We start from the raw sequence: 23863 nt of genomic DNA, 5'->3' as shown, positions 1-23863 counted from the left end.
GAGTTGCCTTACCCCCAAGAACTGTTAGAAAAAATAGTATATTCATGTAAATCAGCTGATAGTATCTATGCAGCTCAAAATTTATTAATTTTTACTTACTTTTGAACAGCACCATTCAAAAGATAGCCAACAGCCACATGTAGCTGATGGGCACTTGAAATGTGGCTAGTACAAATTCAAATATGCTGCCAAAACATAACACACTAGATTTTGAAGACGAAGTCTAATAAAGGGCAAGGGGCCCCTGCATGGCTCAGTTGGTTAAGCTACCAACTCTTGATTTTGCCTCAGGGTCTGAAGACTGAAACCTGCATAGGGCTCTGTGCTCAGCAGGGAGTCTGCTTGGGATTCTCTCTCTCTCCTTCTTACCCTCTTCCCCCCACTTCTCTAAAGTAAATACATATTTTTTAATTTTAAAAATAAAAATCAAAAAATTTAAAAGCGCAAAATATCAGAATTTTTATACTGATTACATATTGAAATAACGTTTGGGATTTGTTTGGTTAAATACAATAAATTGTTAAAATTAATTTTACTTGTTGCTTTTTACTTTTTAAAATGTAGTAACTACTATGGGGCATCTGGCTGGCTCAGCTGGTAGAGCATTTGGCTCTTGACCTCGGGGTCATGAGTTCAAGTCCCATATTAGGCAGAGAGCTTACTTAAACACACACAAATTAATTAATTTTTTAAAATGTTGACTACTAGAGGATCCCCCAGCTGGCTCAATCAGTAGAGCATGTGACTCTTGATCTCAGGGTCATGAGTTCAAACCCCATACTGGGTGTGGAGGCTACTTAAAAACTAATTTTAAATTAAATTTAAATTGTTAAAATGTGACTTAGAAAATTTAATTCTAGGGGCACCTGGGTGGCTCAGTGGGTTAAAGCCTCTGCTTTCCACTCAGATTATGATCTCAGGGTCCTGGGATCGAGCCTCCCATCCGGCTCTCTGATCAGCAGGGAGCCTGCTTCCCTTCCTCTCTCTCTGCCTGCCTCTCTGCCTACTTGTGATCTCTGTCTGTCAAATAAATAAATAAAGTTTTTTTAAAAAATTTAGGGGAACCTGGGTGGCTCAGTGGGTTAAGCCTCTGCCTTCAGCTCAGGTCATGATCTCAGGGTCCTGGGATTGAATCCCGCATGGGTCTCTCTGCTCAGCAGAGAGACTGTTTCCTCCTCTCTCCCTGCCAACCTCTCTGCCTACTTGTGATCTCTCACTCTGTCAGATAAATAAATAAAATCTTTTAAAAAATTAATTATACACTTTCTGATTAATTCTGAAACACTACTATATTTTTGATTAATTCACTTGCTTATAATCCATAAAAAACTACTTCAAATTTTTACCATTTTACTCAAACTTCTGAAGCCTTTTTCTTCCCCTCATTAGCTGATGACCTAGATCAGAGAAAATAAAGGGTAGCCATAATATTGCCTTCAACACTTTTTACAAAATTAGATCTTTGAAATAAAGCCTATAGATAACACTTTTTGGCTTAATGAACCCTGATGGTTTTGCAGTAGTATGGTACAACAAAGAGACTCAGATAGAAAATTAAAAGACTTTGGCTCTAGTTTCAACAAAACTGCTATTTCTTTGAAAAATATTAACAATGTACCAATCGTGTGCAAAATAATTAAATGTAAAGTATGTAGTTTTTTAAATCATAGTTTAAAAAAACAGTAATAGCTTCCCTGAAACTGTTTCATTAAGAAGTCACTTAGTATATTTCAAACTCTATTTCTGTATCAAATAAAATGATGCATTTAACTGAATTAAAAGATATAAGGAGCTATACAAAGGTAAAATTATATTATAGGATAATAATGTAGTCTTGCCAACATTTTTTTTTCTTCTTCCTGTCTATTAATGGTGCTTTGTGCCCAAGCTTATCTTGTTTAACCCCCTAAAATGGTTCTAAGTATAGCTATCATTATGATTAGGACCTTCATAACAACTTCCCAAAGCTGTTTCTTGATGCCTTCCTTCAATTTCTACTTACACTCCAGTTCTGACTATCTGTAAAACATCTTCATTTAAATGTTATATTAACATTTCAAACACAAGGTAAAAAAGCTAAACTTGAGTTATTCTGTAATACTTTAACCAAGTGTTTATATTATGATTCAATCAAATAAGCATTTGAAATATTTATAGAACAAAAATATGTTCAGTTTTTTTACCCTGTGTTTGATTTGACTAAATCATAATACTTTAGCTAAAAAGATATAACTACAAACTAGGTTTGTTGTTTATTTTCTAATTCTTTTTACCCTTTGAAAATTCATGAAACATAAAGACCTAAATAAGTATATTTTGAAACATCTGCATTCTTATGTCTGCTAAAGAATATTTTTCTGGGGGACGCCTGTGTGGCTCAGTGGGTTAAGCCGCTGCCTTCTGCTCAGGTCACGATCCCAGAGTTCTGGGATGGAGTTCCGCATCAGGCTCCTTGCTCAGCATGGAGCCTGCCTCTCTCCGCCTCTGCCTGCCTCTCCGCCTGCTTGTGTGCTTTCGCTCTCTCTCTTTCTGACAAATAAATAAATCAAATCTTTAAAAAAAAAAAAAAAAAAAAAAAAAGAATATATTCCTGGGGTGCCCAGGGTAGCTCAGTCGGTTAAGTGTCGGACTCTTGGTTTTGGCTCAGGTCAGGATCTCAGGGTCAGACTGTGCTCAGTGTGTAGTCTGAGAGTCTCTCCTTTGCCCTCTGCCTCTCCCCTCATTTGCACGCACATGCACTCTCTCTCTCTCTAAAATAAATAATATATATATATATTAGATTATATATATATTTCTGTATTATAATCTTATAATTGTATTACAATCTTATAATTTGGGAATTATTTATATTTACAGAAATAGAGACTGAGATGCTCTTATGGCAAAAATGCAGCATTTGGATTCTGTATCTACAGCTGTCTGCTCTGGAGCCTTGCACAATCATTAAGTAGAATGCTTAATGGCATTTAACAAACATTAATTTAATTTCATTTTATTTGGCCTTGCCATTAGTAAACTATAATTGCTTACCACAGTGCTATTGTAAGCACTAATTCATACTTATAAATGCTCTAAAGAGAGTATTCTTTGATACTGTGCTACATATTGGCAAGGTCCCAACCTTTCTAGGGTGCCATTCCTTTATTTTTCCCAAGATTAGGACAGAGGCTACAAGAGTATGACTGCAAACCCAAAATAACCACCATCCCTGCTCCCTTTAAGCCAACAGCCCTCTTGCTGAGTATCCTAGTCTTCAAGTACTGATATGTATCTACCATGATCTCTGCTACAGACTTAAGAAACAACTCTGAAGAAAAAAAAAGAGTAAATAAAACTATAAAATCTACAAAGTACGTTTCCAGTGAAAGGATATAACCTGATGCTCTTGAATAAAACTAGTATTGCTTTAGAATCGCCAAGTTTCATCATGTTAGTATATACTAGATATGGTTCTTGTTGCTACTGTCTAGCCAGAGTCTGAAAACTCTAGGATCTTTCCAAAGGTTTAATTACCAGTGACATGTACCGAGAATCTAACCAAGAATGTTATACACAAGAGCTGAAAATGCTAAAGTTTTCATGTTATGTGACTGTATCAGGAGTTACATTCATTTAAGGGACAGAGTTACTTGAGCTAGTATGTTACAAATCAATGGTTCATGATGGGGCTCAGCTCTATTATCACAAACATTCAGCACCTATTATGTGCTAGCATTAAATTATGAAAATCCGGGCGCCTGGGTGGCTCAGTGGGTTAAGCCGCTGCCTTCGGCTCAGGTCATGATCTCAGGGTCCTGGGATCGAGTCCCGCATCGGGCTCTCTGCTCAGCAGGGAGCCTGCTTCCTCCTCTCTCTCTCTCTGCCTGCCGCTCTGCCTACTTGTAATCTCTCTCTGTCAAATAAATAAATAAAATCTTTAAAAATAAATAAATAAATAAATAAATAGTGAAAATCCACCAAAAGCAAGCCAAATACCTAATGAACAAAAAGTGGGTCCACTAACCAACAAAAGAGATTTAAAGACATTACCCAAAGGAAGGAGTAAATAAATAAATTAATTAATTAAAGATTTCTGGAATATCCAAAAGATCCTTTATAAAGACCATAAAATTAGGGACGCCTGGGTGGCTCAGCTGGTTAAGCTACTGCCTTTGGCTCAGGTCATGATCCCGGGTCCTGGGATCAAGTCTCACATTGGGCTCCTTGCTCAGCGGGGAGACTGCTTCTCTCTCTGCCTCTGCCTGCCACTCTGCCTGCTTATGCTCCCTCTCTCCCTCTCTCTTTGACAAATAAATAAATAAAATCTTAAAAAAAAAATACCATAAAATTGATAAGCCACTATAATTAACTCAGAAGGCAGTATAAAAGGAAAAGAATCTAGAATTAGCTATGTAGATTAATGAGTGTATTCATATTGGAAATAATTACTTTTAGATATCATCATTATCAAGCTATGTGATTTATCATCATTACTGATGGGGTTCAGAACATACTGTCCCAATATATGGCACTCTGGCATAATGAATATTAAGACCTTGCTAAGTTTCCCCAGTTTACTACTCTTAGCTAAGACCCTTCTGTTCTATCATGTTTTGCCACAACTTTCTACTCTTCATCAAAACTAGCATAAAAACATTCAGGTTTAGGGAACCTGGGTGTGCAGCTGGTTAAGCACCTAACTCTTGGTTTTGGCTCAGGTCCTGATATCCATGTTATGAGATTAAGCCCTGTGTCAGGCTCCACGCTCAACATGGAGTCTGCTTAAGAGTCTCTCTCCCTCTCCCTCTGGCCCTCCTGTTCATGCTCTCTTTCTCTCTCAAATAAATCTTTAAAAAAAAAATTCACATTAAACAATTTCTTTGGGTTTTTATTTTCTTATAAAGGCTCTCATCTCATGTAAAACTTTTATTAAATAATTCTGATTTTCTCTTGTTAATTTGTCTTTATCAGTCAAATTTACAGGGCCCCAGCCAGAAAGCCAAAGAGGGTAGTAGAAAAAAGATTTTTTTCTTCCTCTATAGTTTTAGTGACCATGAAGGAACAGCTGAGAAACCTCACAATCCCTAGAGACCATAGCTAAAAATCCTGGGGCAACTGACAAAGGCCAGCAAAAGGTAAGAATTCTTACCAAAGTCAGTCTCCTGGATTTTTGTCTCTTGTCTGGTCAAGAAAGGAAGGGGAACTTCTCCTTATGCCTTCTTTTCCAAATTCAGATTAGCAGGAGAAAAACATTTTTAAGAATTAGTTCTTTGGACTGCGACTGTCATGAATTTGGTTTTGGATACCCGCTGGGTCACTGATCCTTAAGCCTCCCAGAAAAAGTCACTGTTTTCCTGTCTCTTTGTCTTTAGTGTCCTTTGTCATAAGGAGTTTCTTTATACCACCTGTAAGGACAACAAAAAGTCTTAACTTGTGTAGGCTATCTTTGGGAATAACTCTGTCTCTTAAAGGTGTCTGCATCTTTTGCATCTTCTTTGAGGATACTTCTTGCATCCACAGTTAAGCCATAAAAAAGGCTTGCTGGTCACACTAAAATAGGTACACCTTTGAAGAGTTGGACTTTTATATCTAAAAGGATTTTTAGGGGCACCTGTCTGGCTCAGTTGGTAGAACACAAGGCTCAGAGTCATGAGTTCAAGCCTATAAAAAAATTTTAAAAAAGAAAATAATTTTTAGAGGGCACTCACCTTAAACAATGTCCTAATGGTACCTACAGTTAGATCAGATTGGTAAAAGAAAAAAGAAAGAAAAAGGGTTGTATGACTGGTCTGAGAAGGAGAAACAAATACCAAAAAAAACTCCCTTAAGATTAGGAGGTAAGGAGCATCTGGGTGGTTCAGTTGGTTTAAGCAGGTTAAGCATCTGACTCTTGGTTTTGGCTCAAGTCAGGATCCCAGGGTCATGAGATCGAGTTCTGCCTCTGGCTACGGTGCTAAGCACTGTAGAGAATCTCTCTACTCACTTCTTGAAAAGCTCTCTTCCTCTGCCCCTCCCACCTGCGCATGCACGGTGCTCTCTTTCTCTCTCTCACACACACACAAATTAATAAATCTTTAAAAAGAGAGAGAGAGAGAGATTAGGAGGTAAGATCATACTCAGAGCAGGCTTTAGATTTATGCTAACACAGATAGCCAAGAAATAGTGATAACAAAGGGCCCAGAAAATATACAGGCCTTTCCATGCTAAGCCCCTTGCAAATACATTTTCAATTTCCAGCAAAAAAGTCATTAGATTGTTGTGTAGTTTGGGGTTTTTTTGTTTTTAGATTTTTAGATTTTACTTTATTTATCTGACAGAGAGGGGGAAGCTCTCTCCGCTGAGCAGAGAGCCCGATGAGGGATCCCAGGACCATGAGATCATGACCTGAGACAAAGACAGAGGCTTAACCCACTAAGCCACCCAGGCGCCCCTATATTTGTTGCACAGTTTTAAAAAAAAGCAGGTGGGCAGGGGTAGATGGTAGATAGAGCCTGGCTGGCTCGGTCAGTAGAGCATGTGACTCAATCTCAGGGCTGTGAATTCAAGCCCCAGGTTGGGTGCAGAGATTACTTTAAAAAATTAAAAATTAAAAAAAAAAGAGAGAGAGAGAGAGAGAGAGAAACATAATACTCATGTTAGATTACTGATAATAGGCAAACATTGCCCTGAATTCCAACGTAGAGAAAACTGTCACATCCTTTCTCTACTGCCTTAGAAAGATAAATTCTCTACCCTATCTTCTCTAGGATCTGACAGGCAACTCTTTGAAATGCATACTTCCAAAGAGATAACTCTTGCTGTCCAACCCAAAGGAAAAAAATTAAAGACGCATTTTGTAAACAAATTGCTACTTGACTTGTTTCCAGAGTCCCTTGTCCAAAATTTAGTCCACAGCCTCCAAAAGATTATATCAAGGATGAATGAAGATCTTAAAAGGCTTCTCCACAAATAATAGTTTAAAAAAAAAAAAGCTTTTGCAATCATTGAGCAGGTAACCTTAACTTTTCCATCTGTCGGAAACATATTTGGAGTAAAAAATTAAAGTGGGTGCCTGGGTGACTCATTCAGTTAAGCGTCTGACTTTGGCTCAGGTCAGGATTGATGGTCCTGGGATGGAGCCCTGCGTCAGGCTCAGGCCCAGGGGGGGACTCGGTTTCTCCAAGTCCTCCCCCCACCTGTGCGTGCATGCTCCTGTGCTCACTCTCTCTCAAATAAATAGATAAAATCTTTTAAAAAATAATAGTAGGGGTACCTAGGTGGCTCAGTGGGTTAAGTCTCTGCCTTCGACTCAGGTCATGATCCCAGAGTCCTGGGATCGAGCCCCACATGGGGCTCTCTGCTCAGTGGAGAGCCTGCTTCCTGCTCACCCCCCACCCGCTCTGCCTGCTGTTCTGCCTACTTGTGATCTCTCTCTGTCAAATAAATAAATAAAATCTTTAAAAAATAAAAATTAAAAAATAATAGTAATACTGGGGTTAAAATGAGAATCAACTCTTACATAAATTGATGAATTGTAAATGTATATTTATACCTAAGTCATGATAAAGATTTAGAATGAAAACTGTAACATTTCTATTTGCATCTCTCTGTGTGTTTTATGTTTGCGTGTGTATATATATGAATATGTTAAATATACATGTTATTTTTCTAACTCCAGATGCTATTAGCAAACTAATTTATAAAATCCTTTAAAGCAGTTCTAGTAAAGTTGGCCTAAAGATAAACAAGTGCTTATATAAATTAAGTATTCCTAAAATTCTCGGAAGTACAGAAACTAATCTAAATGTTCTTTACAAGTTCATGTGATACAGACTAATGTTTGATAAAAAAAGGCCAGTTTAAAATTTTGGTTCTATGTTCATTGATTATAACTCTCAACAGCAATTAAATGGGAATTCTCCCCAAAATAACCACAGATTTGACACAGTCCTTATCAAAACCTTGGCAAGGTTTTTTATAAAAATTGACAAGGTTATCCTAAAATTTGTATGGAAATTTAAAGGGCCTAAGGTAGTCAAAATAATTCCAAAAAAGAACAACAAAATAGGAGCATTCATATTATCCAATTCCAGTACTTACTCTAAAGCTACAGTAATCAAGAAGAGTACAGTATTTACATCATGATAAACAAGCAGACCATTGGAACAGAATATAGTGCCCAGAAATAAACCCATACATCTACAGACAAATGACAGTCAACAATAGTGTTAAGCCAATTCAATAGCCAAAGGAGAGTCTTCAGAAAAAGGTGCTGGGACAACCAGATATCTATATAAAGGAAAAAAGATGAGGTCCATTTATCTTACCCCAGACCAAAAAAAAAAAAAAATTGACTCACAGTGGATCACAGACCTAAATATAAAATCTGAAACTATAAAACTGCTAGAAGAACTCATAGGAGAGCACTTTTGTGCACGTGAATTCACACCAAAAGCATCATCTATTTAAAAGGTAATAAACTGGACTTTATCAAAATTAAAACCATTAGCTCTTCAAAACCCATCATTAGGAAAATGAAAAGACAGGCCACAGATAAAGAGAAGCTATTTGCAAATATATGGGGCTTGTATTTAGGATATAGAAAAAATTCCTACAACTTAAGAAGAAAACAGCCCAACTTAAAGACGGACAAATGCTCTGAATAGACAATTCACCAAAGATACACAAAAGGCTAATAAACATAAGATGCTCAACATCACCAGTCATGGAGAAATGTAAACTAAAACCATAATAATATAGCACTACATAACCACTAAAATGGTTATAATAATAATAGTAAAAAAAAAAAAGCCAAATGTTGGCAAGAGTGTAAAGAAACTGAAATACTCATATATTGCTAGTATAATGTAATGTTATATGATCACTTCAGAAAAGTTCACCATTTTCTTTTCTTTTCTTTTTTTTAAGATTTTATTTATTTATTTGACAGACAGACATCACAAGTAGGCAGAAAGGCAGGCAGAGAGAGAGGGGGAAGCAGGCTCCCTGCTGAGCAGAGAGCCTGATGCGGGGCTTGATCCCAGGACCCTGAGATCATGACCTGAGCTGAAGGCAGAGGCCTTAACTCACTGAGCCACCCAGGCTCAGTGGTTTAAACTTTTTTTTTTTTTTTTAGATTTTTTTTTTTCAATCTGACAGAGATCACAAGTAGGCAGAGAGGCAAGCAGAGAGAGAGGAGGAAGCAGGCTCCCTGCAGAGCAGAGAGCCCGATGTGGGGCTTGATCCCAGGACCCTGGGATCATGACCTGAGCCGAAGGCAGAGGCTTAACCCACTGAGCCACCCAGGTGCCCCTGGTTTAACCTTTTTAAAAAAGTTAAACATAAACATAATACATGACCCATCAATTCCACTTCTAGATATCTGTCCAAGAGAAATTAAAACTTATGTCCACACAAAGACTTATCCATGACTGTTCAGGGCAGCATTATTCAAAATAGCCAAAAGCTGGAAATAATCTAAAAAAAATCTATCAACTAGTAAAGTGATAAATAAAATGTTGTATATCTATACAATGGAATGTCATTTGACAGTAAAAAGGAAAAACTACCAGTATGTGAATGAACCTCAAAAATATTACCTTATGTGAAAAAGCCAGAGACACAAGAGACAGTATATTGTATGATTCACTTCCAGAAAAGGCAAATGTATAAAGAAAGCAAATCAGTAAATACCTGGGACAGAAAGTGGGAGCAGAGATTTACTGCAAATGGGCAATAGGGGTTTCTGGGAGAAAGAGAACTGTTCCCAAAGTAGATTGTGTTGTGATTTTAAAACTCTACCCATTTCATATTCATTAGGATGGTTATTATGATAAAGAAACAAGCAAGTGTTATTGAGGATATAGAAAAATTAGAATGCTTGTACACTGTTAATAATAATATAAAATGAGGAGCGCCTGCCTGGGTGGCTCAATCAGTTGAGTGGCAAGCTCTTGATTCTGGCTCAGGTCATGATCTCAGGATCCTGGAATCAAGCCCTGGATCAAGTTCCATGCTCAGCAGGGAGTCTGAGGATTCTCTCTCTCTCTCTCTCTCTTTCTCTCTCCCTCTCTCTGACTTTATCCCCCATTCACATGCTTTCTCTAGAATAAATAAATCTTTTTTTAAAAATATGTATATATATAAAATGATGGGGGTGCCTGGCTGGCTCAATCAGAAGAATATACAGTTCCTGATCTTGTGGTTTTGAGTTCAAGCCCTATGTTGGGTGCAGAGATTACTTAAATAAATAAACTTTATATATACATATATGTATATATATATGTGTATATATATATACACAATGAAGCACTACATAATAGTTAACACGACTCAACTAGAAAATCTACATTTATCAGACCTTAAAACTCAAAGTTGAGTGAAAAAAGTAGGTTGCATAACAGTATCTGCTCTGTAGTACCACTTATGTTAAGTTTATAAACACACAAAACAATGTTATATATCGTTTATCAATATACAATTGATATTGGTAATATATAGCAAAGGTGTTAAAACATGAAGGGGAACAACAAACCACAAAGTTTGGACAGCAGTTAACGTCTATGATGGAGGGAGAGAAAAGAAAATAGGGAATAAATAGAGAAGGCATACAAAAGGCTCCTCAATTTTATATACAATGTTTTAGGTCTTTAAAAGCATCTACAGAAAATTTTGCAAAATGCCAGCATTTGTTAAATTGGGCAGCGTGTACAATTTTCTCAGTACTCTTCCATATGCTTGAAAAAAATTTTAACAGGCTTTTGGTCAAATGAAAACATATACATGTACCAGACAGCAAGAGAAAAATATTTATCTTTTTGGAACCTACATTTGTAAAACTCTTCTAGCAACGTCTCTCTGGTGCCTAACACCCTTAGTGTGATAAAAACTTTCCACTTTTTAGGCATAAACATGCTACGCGTGTCAGAGTCTCCTTTTCCCTAACAAGATACTTCTCACAAAATGCTGCCCAAGGAACTAAAAACTCTGGCTTTGTTGATACCAGTGATCTCTTAATCAAACAACAATCAATGTGCCATCCTCAGCCAAAATCAGAACAGCTTAAAAATCTTTCAATTTACAACTAAATTACTCCCCTGAGTCATCCTTAAGTTTCATCACATGTCTTATGTAAACCTATACTATGAATGACCCAAGAGGTAAAAAGACTAAAATTACACCTCTTTCTAGTTTTAACATAATTTTCCCTCTCTGCCCTACATTCTTCAGTCCCACACACCCACAGAGGACTCAGTATGAGCCCTCCACGTAAGTGCAGTATTTCTGGATCTTCCAATCCTGGGAAGATTTATGTGACTCAGCGACGAGAAGTGTGTTCATTAGTACCAAGGGGAACTGAACATGGAACTCTGCTTAACCAGCGATCTAGAATGCAAGCTCCTGAGAGAAAATAAGAGAAGAATGACTTTTCCATCCAAGCACGATGAGTATATCAAACTGAAAATGATGTCTAGGAACAAGCAGCTCCAGAACAGGAATTCAAATAAAACTGGCTTTGTGATATTCACTTTTTTTTTTTTTTTTTTAAATTCACTGTTCTGTAGACCCAGTGGCAGTCAGTCTGTTTTTCCTTCACTTTCTGGCTCAGTTAAAAGTACCTTAAAGAGTATACTTGCCCCTTCTCCTCAAAAATATGGAAAAAACTACTCAAGTCTTATGAAAATCTGAGTTGTCAGCATTACTTGTTGGGTGTCTGTGTGTGTATGTGTGTCTGTTGGGGGGTGGCCTCCAGGGTTTACGTGATCTGTGTGGGATATCTCTGTGGGTACCTGTAGGGAACTCTATGTATGAGGTCTCTCTATAGGTGTGGATATGGGTCTATATGTGCGAAGGGTTTGGGTAGAGGGGTTTTGGAGGCTTCGGTTTTATGTGAAGGATCTGTGTATGTCTATCTTTGTGTATCTGTGCCTGTCTGTGGTTCTATGTCTCTAGCAAGTATTTTTTTTTTAAAGATTTTATTTAATTATTTGACAGAGATCACAAGTAGGCAGAGAGGCAGGGAGAGAGAGAAGAAGAAGCAGGCTCCCTGCTGAGCAGAGCACAGCTTCATCCCAGGACTCTGGGATCATGACCTGAGCCAGAGGCAGAGACTTTAACCCACTGAGCCACCCAGATGCCCCTCTAGCAAGTATTTTATTTTATTTTATTTTTTTAAATATTTTATTTATTTATTTGAAAAGAGAGAGACACACACAGCAAGAGAGGGAATACAAGCAGGAGTGGGAGAGGGAGAAGCGGGCTTTCCACCAGGCAGGGAACCCAATGTGGGGCTGGATCCAGGACCCTGGGATCATGACCTGAGCAGAAGACAGACACTTAACGACTGAGCTACCCAGACACCCTATTACAAGTATTTTAATAAGCTTTAGTATACATTTCTATCCTTCCAAAAAAAACCCTGAAAGGATTTTCTTGCCTCTCTACAGTGAGGTTTCATGTGACAAGCATGAATAAGACCAACTGCTAAGCCAGTATTACTCAACAATGGGCTAAAAAAAAACTAAGGTTCTGTTGGGTTTACATCAGTACAGACCCAGAGTTGCCCGAGATTGTACATTCCTAACAAGTTCCTAGGGGATGCCAATTCTTCTGGTCATGGACCAGTTTCAACAGCAAGGATATAAAGGATTCCAGACTTAATAAACTGTCCCTAACTATACTTCCCATGTACATCTTCCATAGTATCCTCTGACTGACATATGTATCAGATCAGCTTGAGTGTTCTACATCTGACCACAAGTTAGAAGTTACCATTTTGTTTTGTATACAAATTTGTGAGTTTGGTTTGAATGAACCAGCCCTAAGAGGTGAACAACCTCTAAGTGTACTAAAAGTGTGAATTTTAGAACATGTAAAGTTGGAACATGGAAATTTCATAAAGCTTCTGCTATACTGTGAAACCTCTTGAGTAGGCAACCAACAACTTCTCCTGAGGTGATATACCTCAATGTCAGTACTGACCTCTCCAAACTGCAACAATTACTGCTTCCAGTGTTGCTTGTATCAAACCATATCGTATTTCTTTATTTTCATATCTGCATTCCCTACTGTCTCCTTGAGAACAAGAATGGTATTTCACTGATTTAATAGTCCTATCACTCAGCAGTGTTTAGCACACAGTACATAAAAGGTCTTTGCACAAAAGAAGTTCATAACACATTAGTAAAGTTGCTTCCCTATTTCTTTTTTTTTTTTTTTTAGATTTTATTTATTTATTTATTTATTTGACACAGAGAGAGAGAGAGAACAAGCAGGCAAAGCAGCAGGCAAAGGGAAAGGGAGAAGCAGGCTCTCCACTGAGCAGGGAGCCCAATGCGGGACTCAATCCCAGGACAGATCCTAGGATCATGACCTGAGCGAAAGGCAGCTGCTTAACTGACTGAGCCACCCAGGCACCCCATTTGTTCCCTATTTCTATAATATAGTCCAGCAAAGGCCTTAAAAAGGAAATAGCATCAGACCCATCATCTTTTCTCCCTTACAGAAACAATAGATATTAATGTAGTAAAAATTCCTATTCCATTTCTGTCTCCCCAAAGCAGAGTCACCCATGACTAGATTCCATGTCAAGCTTTATCCAATAATTTTACTGAAGAAGACACCTTATTTACCTGTGAGGAAAAGAAGTCTTTCTTCAACCTAAAGGAGGTAATATTAACTTTGAAAGGTAGAAGCAAAAAAAAAAAGAAAAAAAATGTAATGTAGATGCACACAATTGTGGAATCAGGGCAAAATTTTTTCTTCCTACAGTCTCATTATATTTACTCAATTCCTGGCAATGCCTTATAAAAAATAAGGTGTCATTTTGAAAAAGAACCACACATTTCTCCAACTTATTATAATTGCAGAAGGTAAGTTCCTCTGTAGACCACTGCAGAATAGAATGTATATCTGAGATATCACTGAGGCTCCAATTTCTATCAAAACATAAATTTAACAATAATAAACATTTATAATTATGTTTGCTTATAAGCAATAAATAAAATTTGCTACAATAGCAATTACTTTTACGAATAACTCATTATAAGCACTTAGTACAGCCAGGAATGCAATTTTTTAGTGTCATTCTTGAGTTAAATAGTCTTTAATCAAAAGTTACATCTATATGTCCAACTAAAGGCAACGAAATAAAAACAGTGGAGAAGTTAAAGAAAAAGAAATAGAAAACAAACCTGAAAAAGTAAAATATTAAATTTTATTTGGGGACAAATAGAGCTATCTTATATCACAAATAGTCCCTATCTTACATTATGAACAAAAATGAACTCCAGTCTATTCCAGATGGGCTGAGGACCAAGATATAATAAACACATCCATAAAAACAGTTGAAGAAAATATTAAATAATTTGTTTATAAACCTGGGGTAGAAAAGGCCATTCTAAGACACAAAATGTTTAAGCCCTGAAGAAAAATATTTCCCAATCTGACTACATAAAAACTTTTAAAATTATAAACAAAGTGACAAGTCAGTAAGAAATAAAATAGAAAAAAATCTACAAAAGAGTAAAGAATTCCTACAAGCTGACATTGAAAACAGAAGTCAGTAGGAAGGCAGAGATCATCTATTTTGTTCACTGCTATATCCCTAGCATTAATAAATACTGTTAAGTAAGAAAAAACACTAATAAAAAAACAGTAACAATTTTCCTCATAAAAGACATAAAAATATCCTGTGGTTGGTAAAGGTGTGGTGAAAGGGTTGTCTTGTTTATAGTTAGTTAATGTGTAAAACGGTACTACATTTTTGAAGGCAACAAGACACGCATAAAGTTTAAAACATGGATTATTGGGGAAAGGGGGTGGTGGGATGGGTGAGCCTGGTGGCGGTATTAAGGAGGGTACGTCTTGCATGGAGCACTGGGTGTGGTGCATAAACAACGAATCTTGGAATACTGAAAAAATAAAATATAAAAATAATAATAATAAAATAGAGTAAAATATGGATTATCTTTCAACTCCAGAATTTTGCTTTTAGGTATCTACCCTAGAAAAACACTTACTATACAGGTACACACAAACACACACATACATACACGAATATAGGTATTTACGACAGCACTATTAAGGAAAAAAAATCAAGTTAAATATGCATCAACAGAAGAGTGATTTAATAAACAACAATGGTATGGACTTTGGAAATTAATTCAGTCAAAAAGACTAAGATAGGAGTGCTTGGGTGGCTCAGTGGGTTAAGCCTCTGCTTTCAGCCACATCTGGCTCTCTGCTCGGCAGGGAGCCTACTTCCCCCTCTCTCTCTGCCTGCTTCTCTGCCTACTTGTGATCTCTCTCTGTCAAATAAATAAATAAAATCTTTAAAAAAATAAAAAAAGACTAAGATCTATATATATTGATATGGAAAGAGCTCCAAGTCGGCGGGGTGGGGGGGGACCTGCAAATATAAAGTATACTTTTATTTATAGGCAAGTTATTATAAAACTACAAATTTCTCTATGTGCAAATAAGAATGTAAAGTAAAAAAAAAAAAAATCATGAAAGATTAATTGATGGGTAGCAGAAGTCACCTGTGGAGAGGGCAATGAGACTGGCTGAGGACCAAGGAAGGACTTCTGCCTTATTAAGCAAAATTATTTTATAAGAAAATATTCAGGCATGACTTGTGCAATTAAAAACAATTTTTTTTTAAAGATTTATTTATTTATTTATTTGACAGAGAGAAATCACAAGTAGGCAGAGAGGCAGGCAGAGAGAGAGAGAGGAGGAAGCAGGCTCCCTGCTGAGCAGAGAGCCCGATGCGGGACTCGATCCCAGGACCCTGAGATCATGACCTGAGCCGAAGGCAGCGGCTTAACCACTGAGCCACCCAGGCGCCCTAAAAACAATTTTTTAAAGGAAAGAAAATTATAATGTAAACACCATTTAACTGATACGAAGAAAACAAGAACATATTTTAGGGATTAGACAAAAATACCATTTTGGACACATTAATTTTGAAGTCCAACTTCAAGCAGGCAGTTGGGCACACATAAGATTGGCATTTGGAAGAGGTGTCTTAGCTAAACAAATAGCTGTTGGGATGTAGATGACACTTGGGATGTAGATGACACTTAAAGGCATAGGAATGGTATAGATGACTTAGGGAGAAAACACAATGGAAGAGCAGACAGCTCAGGATCAAGGAGAAAGAGCCAACAGAGGAGACTGAGAAGGAGCGGCCAGAAAAATAGGAAAACTAATAAAGAGCTGTGTCATGGAAGCAAAAGAGGAAAATGTCTAGGTGAGAAGTTGGTATCAAATGCTACCAAGGTCTTGACGAGGTCTGAAAAAACAGACTGCTATGTTTCCCAAACTGATGGGACATTAGCAATGTTAGCAAGAGGATTTTATTCTGGCCAGAGCATTAAGGTGGGAGTGAGTTAAAGAGCTTGCGGAAAGAAGAAAATGTACATAGTGTGTGCTGAAAACTCCTTTAATAAGCTTAGCTATGAAAGGGAGTAGAAAGTTAGGACAGAAGCAGAAGGAAGATATAGGGGTTAGAGGATGGGGTTTTCAAAATGGGAGAGATTAAATCGAGTTGGAATACTGTAGGAACAGCTTTAGCAAAAAGAGGAAATAATCAAAGGAAGAAGTTCTTTAAGACAGAAGAATGTGATTAGAGCACTTGTAGAGAGATAGGCCCCTGACAGGTGCGAAGGAGAAAAAGACGAGCCCTAGATGCAGGTAGGTTTGTCGATTTGGGAGGTATAGAGATGAAGAATTCCCTTTTGGTGGCTCCTGTTTTAATACTAAAGTATAAGGTACACCACTGGTTTAAAAAGAACACGTGAGAGATGAGAAATCAAGACAGTATGAAACAGTCATTTGCAGTGGGTAAGAAAGTGAACTTACTAGAGAAATGAATAATACTGTTAGGCGATGCTGATTATGCACATGAGGTTGACAATTATGAATTCAGTGACATCATTCTGCCTGCTTTTCTGATTTTCTCTAGCAACTCTCAGCTCCATCGTTCAGCTCTCAGGGTGGAGAACATGCTTCAGGGCCACAGAGCTAAAAAACAGCACCCAAAATCATACACAGAATGGGGTTGGCAAAGACATGATCACTAATGTTAAACAGGAGACGCTGAGGCTTGGGTTACACCATCATAGTTCTGAATACCAGGTGTCACACTAACGATTCCTCCACTGTTGCCCCCGTAACTTGATCTTGCTGCTAGAGGCTGATGCTACTTGGGGGTTTACTGATAATGGAGGGGGAAGTTGGAGAGGACTTGGTGAAAAGATCTGGGGGAACTCGATCAGCTAAGAGGAAGAGGAGAGTGGTAAGGGAGTGAGTATTAGAAGATAATGGATAACTGGACGTCAGATAGTAAATAAGGTAAAGAGATGTGAGGGATGGTGGTTTGGGCCTTCTCCCTGAGGACTGTAGATTCTGAAATCCAAAATGTTGCAGAGTGGTCTTCGCAGCAGCCTAGGTGCAGGAGCTTAAGCAGATTTCACATGGGAATCTGGTCAGAGAAGGAGGGGCTGGCAGTGTGGCAAAGCCTCCCACCGTTGCTATGAGCAATGTTTCATCTCACTAACCCCAAAGGCATTACAGACTGGCAAAGCCTCAAGCAAGTTAATTATTCTCTTTGAGCCTATATTTTCTCATCTGTAAAATAAAGAGAATAATATTTATCTGATAAAGTTGTTATAAGGATTAAATGAAAAAAGATAGCTCTCTGGCAGAGAGTAAGCATTCAGTAAATGGCAGCCAGAAGTGAAGAGTCATAACTGAAGCCAAGAGAATAGTGTCCAGGAAAAGGTAGTTAACAGTACTAAAGCTGTTAGAGTGATCCACAAGGGTACACATAGCTCTGCAGGAGATAAGCTTATAGGGAAGATGAAGTCAGTTTTAGCCTCAGGTTACTCAACTCTCAATGGCAGCTCTGCAGTATTCAGAAAGGCTCTAAGGAAAAGCCTAATTTATGGTCAACCAGCTCTAGAACTTCTCTACCCTACCTTAATACAGGTTCTGAGCTTAGAAAAACCAGGTGCCCCAAACCAATATATTTCTACTGATAGAACCTTTAAGAATAGGAAATCACTAGCTTATTAATGCTGTACAAGTGTCTAGTGTCCAAGAAGAAAATGGCTAACTGAATTGTTGCAGGATATAGCTGGGGAACAGGGGACTAAAAATCATAGATATCATGTCTTAAGTTATTTAATTTAATCAAAATACTTTTAGGCTCAGAAGTGTAACAGAAGAAATTTCAGTCTACCACTTTTTCCTCTGTTTTGCTCGAACTCGCAGGCCACAGGTCATTCAGACTATAAAAAGCTCCTACAAATTCCATAGAAACCTGATCAAGCTTACTTAACCTTTTATTGGGTAAATGGAATTTCAGCTCCTCTAACTGTGCATACCACCTGAACATGATGGCAGAGTGATGAATCAGGGCAACTGTCAGGACTGTTCTCCCACCCGCCTCAGTTGTACTTCCCTCAATTATTTTAACAAAGGCTACCATGAGAGAAACCGCTTATTCTTTATAAACTCAACTCGACAAGGAGCCTAAATAAAATTTTCAATAAATCTTTTTTTCCCCTTTCATTGCGGGATAGAGAAACTTTTCCTGTAATTAAAAAAAAAAAATCTCATTCTCCCTTCTTCACGAATTATCCATTTCTTCAATTAACTGGACAAGACATCAAATATACAACTGCAACTTCAGCTCTGACCAACGTCCCAAAACACCTCCTAATGTTCAGTCTTTCCCAGGTCTGAGGAGAAAAGAAGTCACAAATTATACTAATCCAAAATATGGGCTACTTTCCCATAAAAGTCATAAATGTTCAAATATATGGTTAAGACCATTAAACAAGCTCAATGAATAAAAAGAAACTGCCACTGCCTGTTAGTGAAATAACAAAAACATCCACAAAAAGTATACAAATTAGCTAAGATTTTAAAAATTCAGTCTGAGCTTTGCAACAGGGAAATGAAACTTCAAATGAAAAGCAAGAGAGTCTGGGCTCTGGAGTCAAACGATTAGAGTTCTGTTAGCTCCATCACATTACTGAATGTGTAACCTAAGGCAAATTTCTTAATTCTGAAACTCTTGTTTCCTCAATAAAACAAAGAGAACACTACCTATCTGAGAGCTCTTACAAGGATTAAGTAAAATAGTGCATGCAAGACTCTAACACAGTGCCTGGTATATAGCCGGAATACATAACAACGTACTACTCCTAATTTTCAAAAGGCTTAATCAGAGACTCATTCATAAAGAAAGCAGGACTTAACAGGAAAAAAATTGTTAGTTGGACAGAGCAGAAGAGCATATTCTTAGGTCCTTCAGATTTATTTATAACTTTAAAAATAAGAATACATTTTTAAAAAATAAGGATAAATTTATCAAACTGTCAGTAAATTGATGTAGAAATGCATCATTGATCTTGGAACACTTTTTTATATATAAGATACTCTTCTTCCTTATAATTTTACAATTTTTTTTCCCTGTCCTATTTCTAGAACTCTGACTCAGACCCTCTTCACTTTGGTTTCGGAGCAACCTAAACCTTGGGCCAGACAAGCATACCTTAGAGTTCAATAAGTATTCTGAAAGATTTCTGAGCAAAGACCAGAATCCTGCATCTAAAAATTTAGAAAGAATCAGTGTGGTGTAATAAAAAAGACATGGGCTTTGGAAATAGGTAAAGGTTTAAAACAGATTTAAGTCCTATCTCTGCAACTTACTAGATATACAACCTTGGGCAAGGCACTTTATCTCTCAGGACCTCATATTTTATCTGTAACAAGGAGATAATGCCACCTGTATCTCAATGTGTTACTGTCAAAATTAGAAAAATGCGTATAATAATTCCTGGAATAGAAAAGGCCAATGAATGGTAAATCATATTCAGATCAATCTGCCAACTGTCTTACTGAACATTTTGTAAGGCTGTACTTTCCTAACTGGCAAAAGGAGTCATACTGTTCCCACATTCCCATGCCTATAACCAAAAGGTTCCATTTTAGTAATCTATAATTAACCAAATCAAGAGCTTAAAGAATTCAGGGCAAGAAAGAACTAACATGGCTCAACTCATTCTCTGCTGACAGAAACAAATCCGATGTAAAGTGGATACGTTTGCCAAAAAAAAAAAAAAAAGTCTGCTTGAACATGATCATTACCAATACTGATGTAAGCACAAACCTGCAGTTCTTGGGCTTGCAGCCTTACTGTCAGAAAGTTTGAACTCTCCTGAAATAAATCCTCGCATGCCTTGTTTTCCTTGCTGTGCTATGACACTCTTACTAACCCATTTTTAAGAACACTGGAAAGAAATCTTCTCAACTAGTACTACAGCCTTCACTTGGAATTTATCTTTCCATTTCACAAATCACTGCTTACAGAGATTTTTGGTTGGGTTCACTTGATAAGAGCTTATGAAGAAAAACATTAATACAAATTTATGATAGCCAGCATGACAAGATCTGGTCCCCATAGCACCACAAGTTACAAGATGGAGGCAGGAGCCAAAGATAAGATGTGACTAAGTAACCTGCAAACCATATGTTCTTGGGAATTTTTATTAACTACTGCTCTTGGGAATTCTGGCTCTTATAAAAAGTTTATTTCCCTTGTGTGGCTAAGCAGAGTAACAGAAGAAAACTGATGACAAATACATGAATAGTGCAAGGGAAACCATCAACATAAAATGTAACTTAAGATAAATAAGCTTGTATGTGACAGTTAAAGCAGTAGTTACCAATTACACAGCCAAAGGCAGCTATTTCAAGCCCCAGTTCTCCCAGTCCCTCCCTACAGTAAAAGCAGAAGGGTGCCGCGGTCATAATGATTATTTAAATAAACAATCTAAGAATCAACAAAGACTCAACAAATCAAAATGTCACACTGCAGTCCCTTAGTGAGGTGACTTTCAACCGGGGGAAAGAAGGGCAGTCTCTTGCACTTATTTTAATTGAGTCAATTCAATACCAAGAAAGTTAAAGATTCTGTCCCCAAAATGGAGCTCAGCAATGCCTTTAGTTGTGTCATACAGCTGTATCTTTGCCCAGATCTTCAACTGTTTAACTTCAGCAAAAGTTGTTTTCTGGTTGCAATTAACATTGTAAGGCAAGCTCAGCCCTGTCTTCCATAGCCTTGAGGCTGCTGAGTAAATCTAGAATCATGGAATCTACATTCTGATGTTGGATAAACAGGAAGAAGGTGGTTCTTGACAAGGAAAATGGTCAAGAAGCACATCTAGATTTAAGAAAAAACAGACTGATATGCTGGCCTGTGATTTTTTTAACTTCTTTGTATAGAATCTATTGAATAGGGCGTACCTTTCAGGAGAGGTCACAAGGGCATGCACTTAAATCATGATGGGAGGACAAATAAAAGAAAATCATCCTTAATAATAATAGCTACCATCCCTTAAGCCCCTAGCATATGTGCCAAGTTCAATGCTAAAGCCCTTTACAAATATTTCTAATCCTCAATCATTATTAATATCCTCATTTTATACAAGCAAATTAAGACTCAAAGAACTTAGAAATAGCTAGTTAGTGAAGATACGAGTATTGAGACCCAGGTCTGCCTGACTGTAAATCCCATGCCCTAAAAGTAATTTGTTAAACTCTATTATCCTCAAGAGATCTAATCAAATTATAGATTTTACACGAAAAGATCCCTAATCACAGGAAAAAGATTAGGCCAAACTTATAAAGCAACTCAACCAGTCAGAAATGTTTCAGTACTAAAGCTGTTAGAGTGATCCACAGGTACTACCAATGTGTTACTACCAATGTAGGACCTGTGCTGCCTAGGACCTGTGCTGCCTCCTACAACTCCCCCCCCACACACCCCCCACCCTCCCCCCACCCTACAGGAGTTTCATACTGCAAATGACATGGACACTGTCCTAAAGCAGAATTAAACAAATTCCTTTAGTCTTGCATCTGACATCATCTATCTCCTACATCTAGGGAATTAGAATGAAAGGGTTATGTCCTTTACACCTTAATCATGAGACTATTACAACAAAAGTTAGGCTGAAAGCAGAGTTCCAATTCAGCTGGGTCTTACACAGTGAAACCATCCGAGACTTCACATCACTTTACTGCTGTTCTGACAAAGCAATTAAAAACCATATGCAACAATTAAAAAAAAAAACATAAATCACTGTGTTCATATTATGTCTTGGAAATTAAGAGCCATAAATCCCTCTTTTTACGATCCATCTTTGTCTTCTCCAACATTTGCCCCCTTTTTCCTGTGCTGATTTAGAGGAGAGACACACCACGGATGGCCAACTATAAGGGTAATACTGGAGTATCACACATCTAGACTCGCTTCTTGGTGTTCTCAGACTATACTGGCTCTTCAGAGCTGTGTCTGGAAGGAGCTGAAGAATGAGACAGCCTCACAATGACTGCCTTTCCCCAAAGTAGAAGCGTTTCTTCCTAACACTTCCAGATCATAATAAAGGAACCAATGAAACAATCATTCTCTCCGCACACAGTCTAATAATCCTGGTGGCCAACTACTAAGCAGAGGGGGCGAATCTCGGAAGAGAAAAGAGTGAAAGAGACTCTCTCCATTCAGAGAAGATGCAAGGATACTGCAGCATCTGGAACGAAGGGCACAGCATCAGTACTGCTCTACGGAAGCGGTTGGCCACAGAAAGGCAGAAAGTCATCCTCTGTACGGAAACCAGGCGACAGGATTTCAATGCGAGGTTAACTACTGCTTACTCGTTCTCTAAATAGAAAAGATGTGTCCACCCTTATTGCTGGGTGAACTCTCAGAAACCGTAAGGTTTGTCTATACCATCGGGGTCTTCTCCCTGAATAGTCTGGAATATAACCCATGGGAGTGTGCTGTGTGCGGGGGCGAAGGATAGTATTAGGTGCCTCCCCTCCCCTGCCTATTCCAAGTAGTAGCGGAGAGCGCTACCTCCATGTTACTCATCGCGAAGTACGGCCGTGCCACCGGGAGTCTTCGTTCCCCAGCACCGGGCGCAGGTGAGGGGATCTGTGATAGCGCGGATCTGAGGGGAAAGGGGCTCTCTCGGCAAGTACGATCGGAAGAGAGGGCGTGGAGGGTGGTGCTGCCCTGCCGCGAGGATCTGCGGTTCCCCTCCCTCCCTCTCTCCGCGAGAGGCAGCCCGGCCCCAATACCTTCTTGACTGTGCGCGGCGCCTCGGTGACGGTGCCGTCGGGGCTAACCAGGGCCTCGCCGCCGTCGCGGTGCCTCTGGTGCTGGTGATGAGGGTCGCTCCGCTTCATGGCCGACGCCTGAGGCACTTTCCCGGCGGCAGGGCTGAGAGCGGCGGCGGGCCCCGAGCCCGGGCCGGGGGCCGGGGGCCGCTCCGCGGCGGGAGCTGGAGCCTCAGGGTCCCCGCCGCCTGCCGGGGGGGCCATGGCACTCACAGCCGCGGTGCTCAGTCCCAGTTGCGGCTCCGCCTCAGAGGGGCTCAGGTCCTTCAGCTCCACCTCAGGCACCTTCGCGGCAGCCGCTGCTGACACGACCTGCACCGACATCACCGCCTCTACTGCAACCGCCGGCTCAGACTCCAGCTCCGGCTCCCGCTCGGCCCCGCCTCCCGCCTCCCTTCCCCTTCCCTCCCCCATTCCCCCACTCCTCCCCTCCATCGCCTCCGCTCCCACCCCCTTCCTCCGCCCGCCCGCCCGCCGGCCAGCCAGCCCCAGCCTCTCCCGCCCCACCCCGCCCGGCCCCGCCCCGCCCCGGCCTGGCCAGGCTCGGCTCGCGCGCGAGGCGCCACGGAACCTGTAGTGCGCTTGCTCCCGGCAGCACGCGGCCAGAAGACTGTGGGACCTCAGCCCCCGACCTACACTGCGAGCCGGCGGGGGCGGGGCCCGTGATGTCTCCTGGGAGCCGTAGTCCCAGTGGCCCTGCTTCTGGCTA

General features: G+C 39.2%; 1 protein-coding gene across 5 annotated transcripts in view; it reads right to left on the bottom strand.

Moving 5' to 3' along the window:
• AHCYL2 (adenosylhomocysteinase like 2) overlaps window positions 1–23577 on the bottom strand; it is a 163992-nt gene extending 140415 nt beyond the window's left edge. For 2 of the 5 annotated variants that reach the window (XM_013050557.2, XM_013050559.2), the window contains exon 1: window positions 23116–23576. In XM_013050557.2, coding sequence (XP_012906011.2) covers window positions 23116–23568 — 453 coding nt within the window. In that variant the 5' untranslated portion in view covers window positions 23569–23576. Of the gene's footprint in view, window positions 1–23115 lie in introns of all 5 variants that reach the window. The other 3 variants (XM_004741774.3, XM_013050565.2, XM_013050579.2) reach the window with 2 other exon arrangements.
• Window positions 23578–23863: the final 286 nt, after the last annotated feature.

The sequence above is a fragment of the Mustela putorius genome, unplaced genomic scaffold (genome assembly GCF_011764305.1).
Source record: "Mustela putorius furo isolate JIRA1106 unplaced genomic scaffold, ASM1176430v1.1 tig00003845_pilon_pilon_pilon, whole genome shotgun sequence".
Taxonomy (NCBI): domain Eukaryota; kingdom Metazoa; phylum Chordata; class Mammalia; order Carnivora; family Mustelidae; genus Mustela; species Mustela putorius.
Note: the sequence above shows the minus strand (reverse complement) of the source record. Positions and strands in the feature narration are given on the sequence as shown.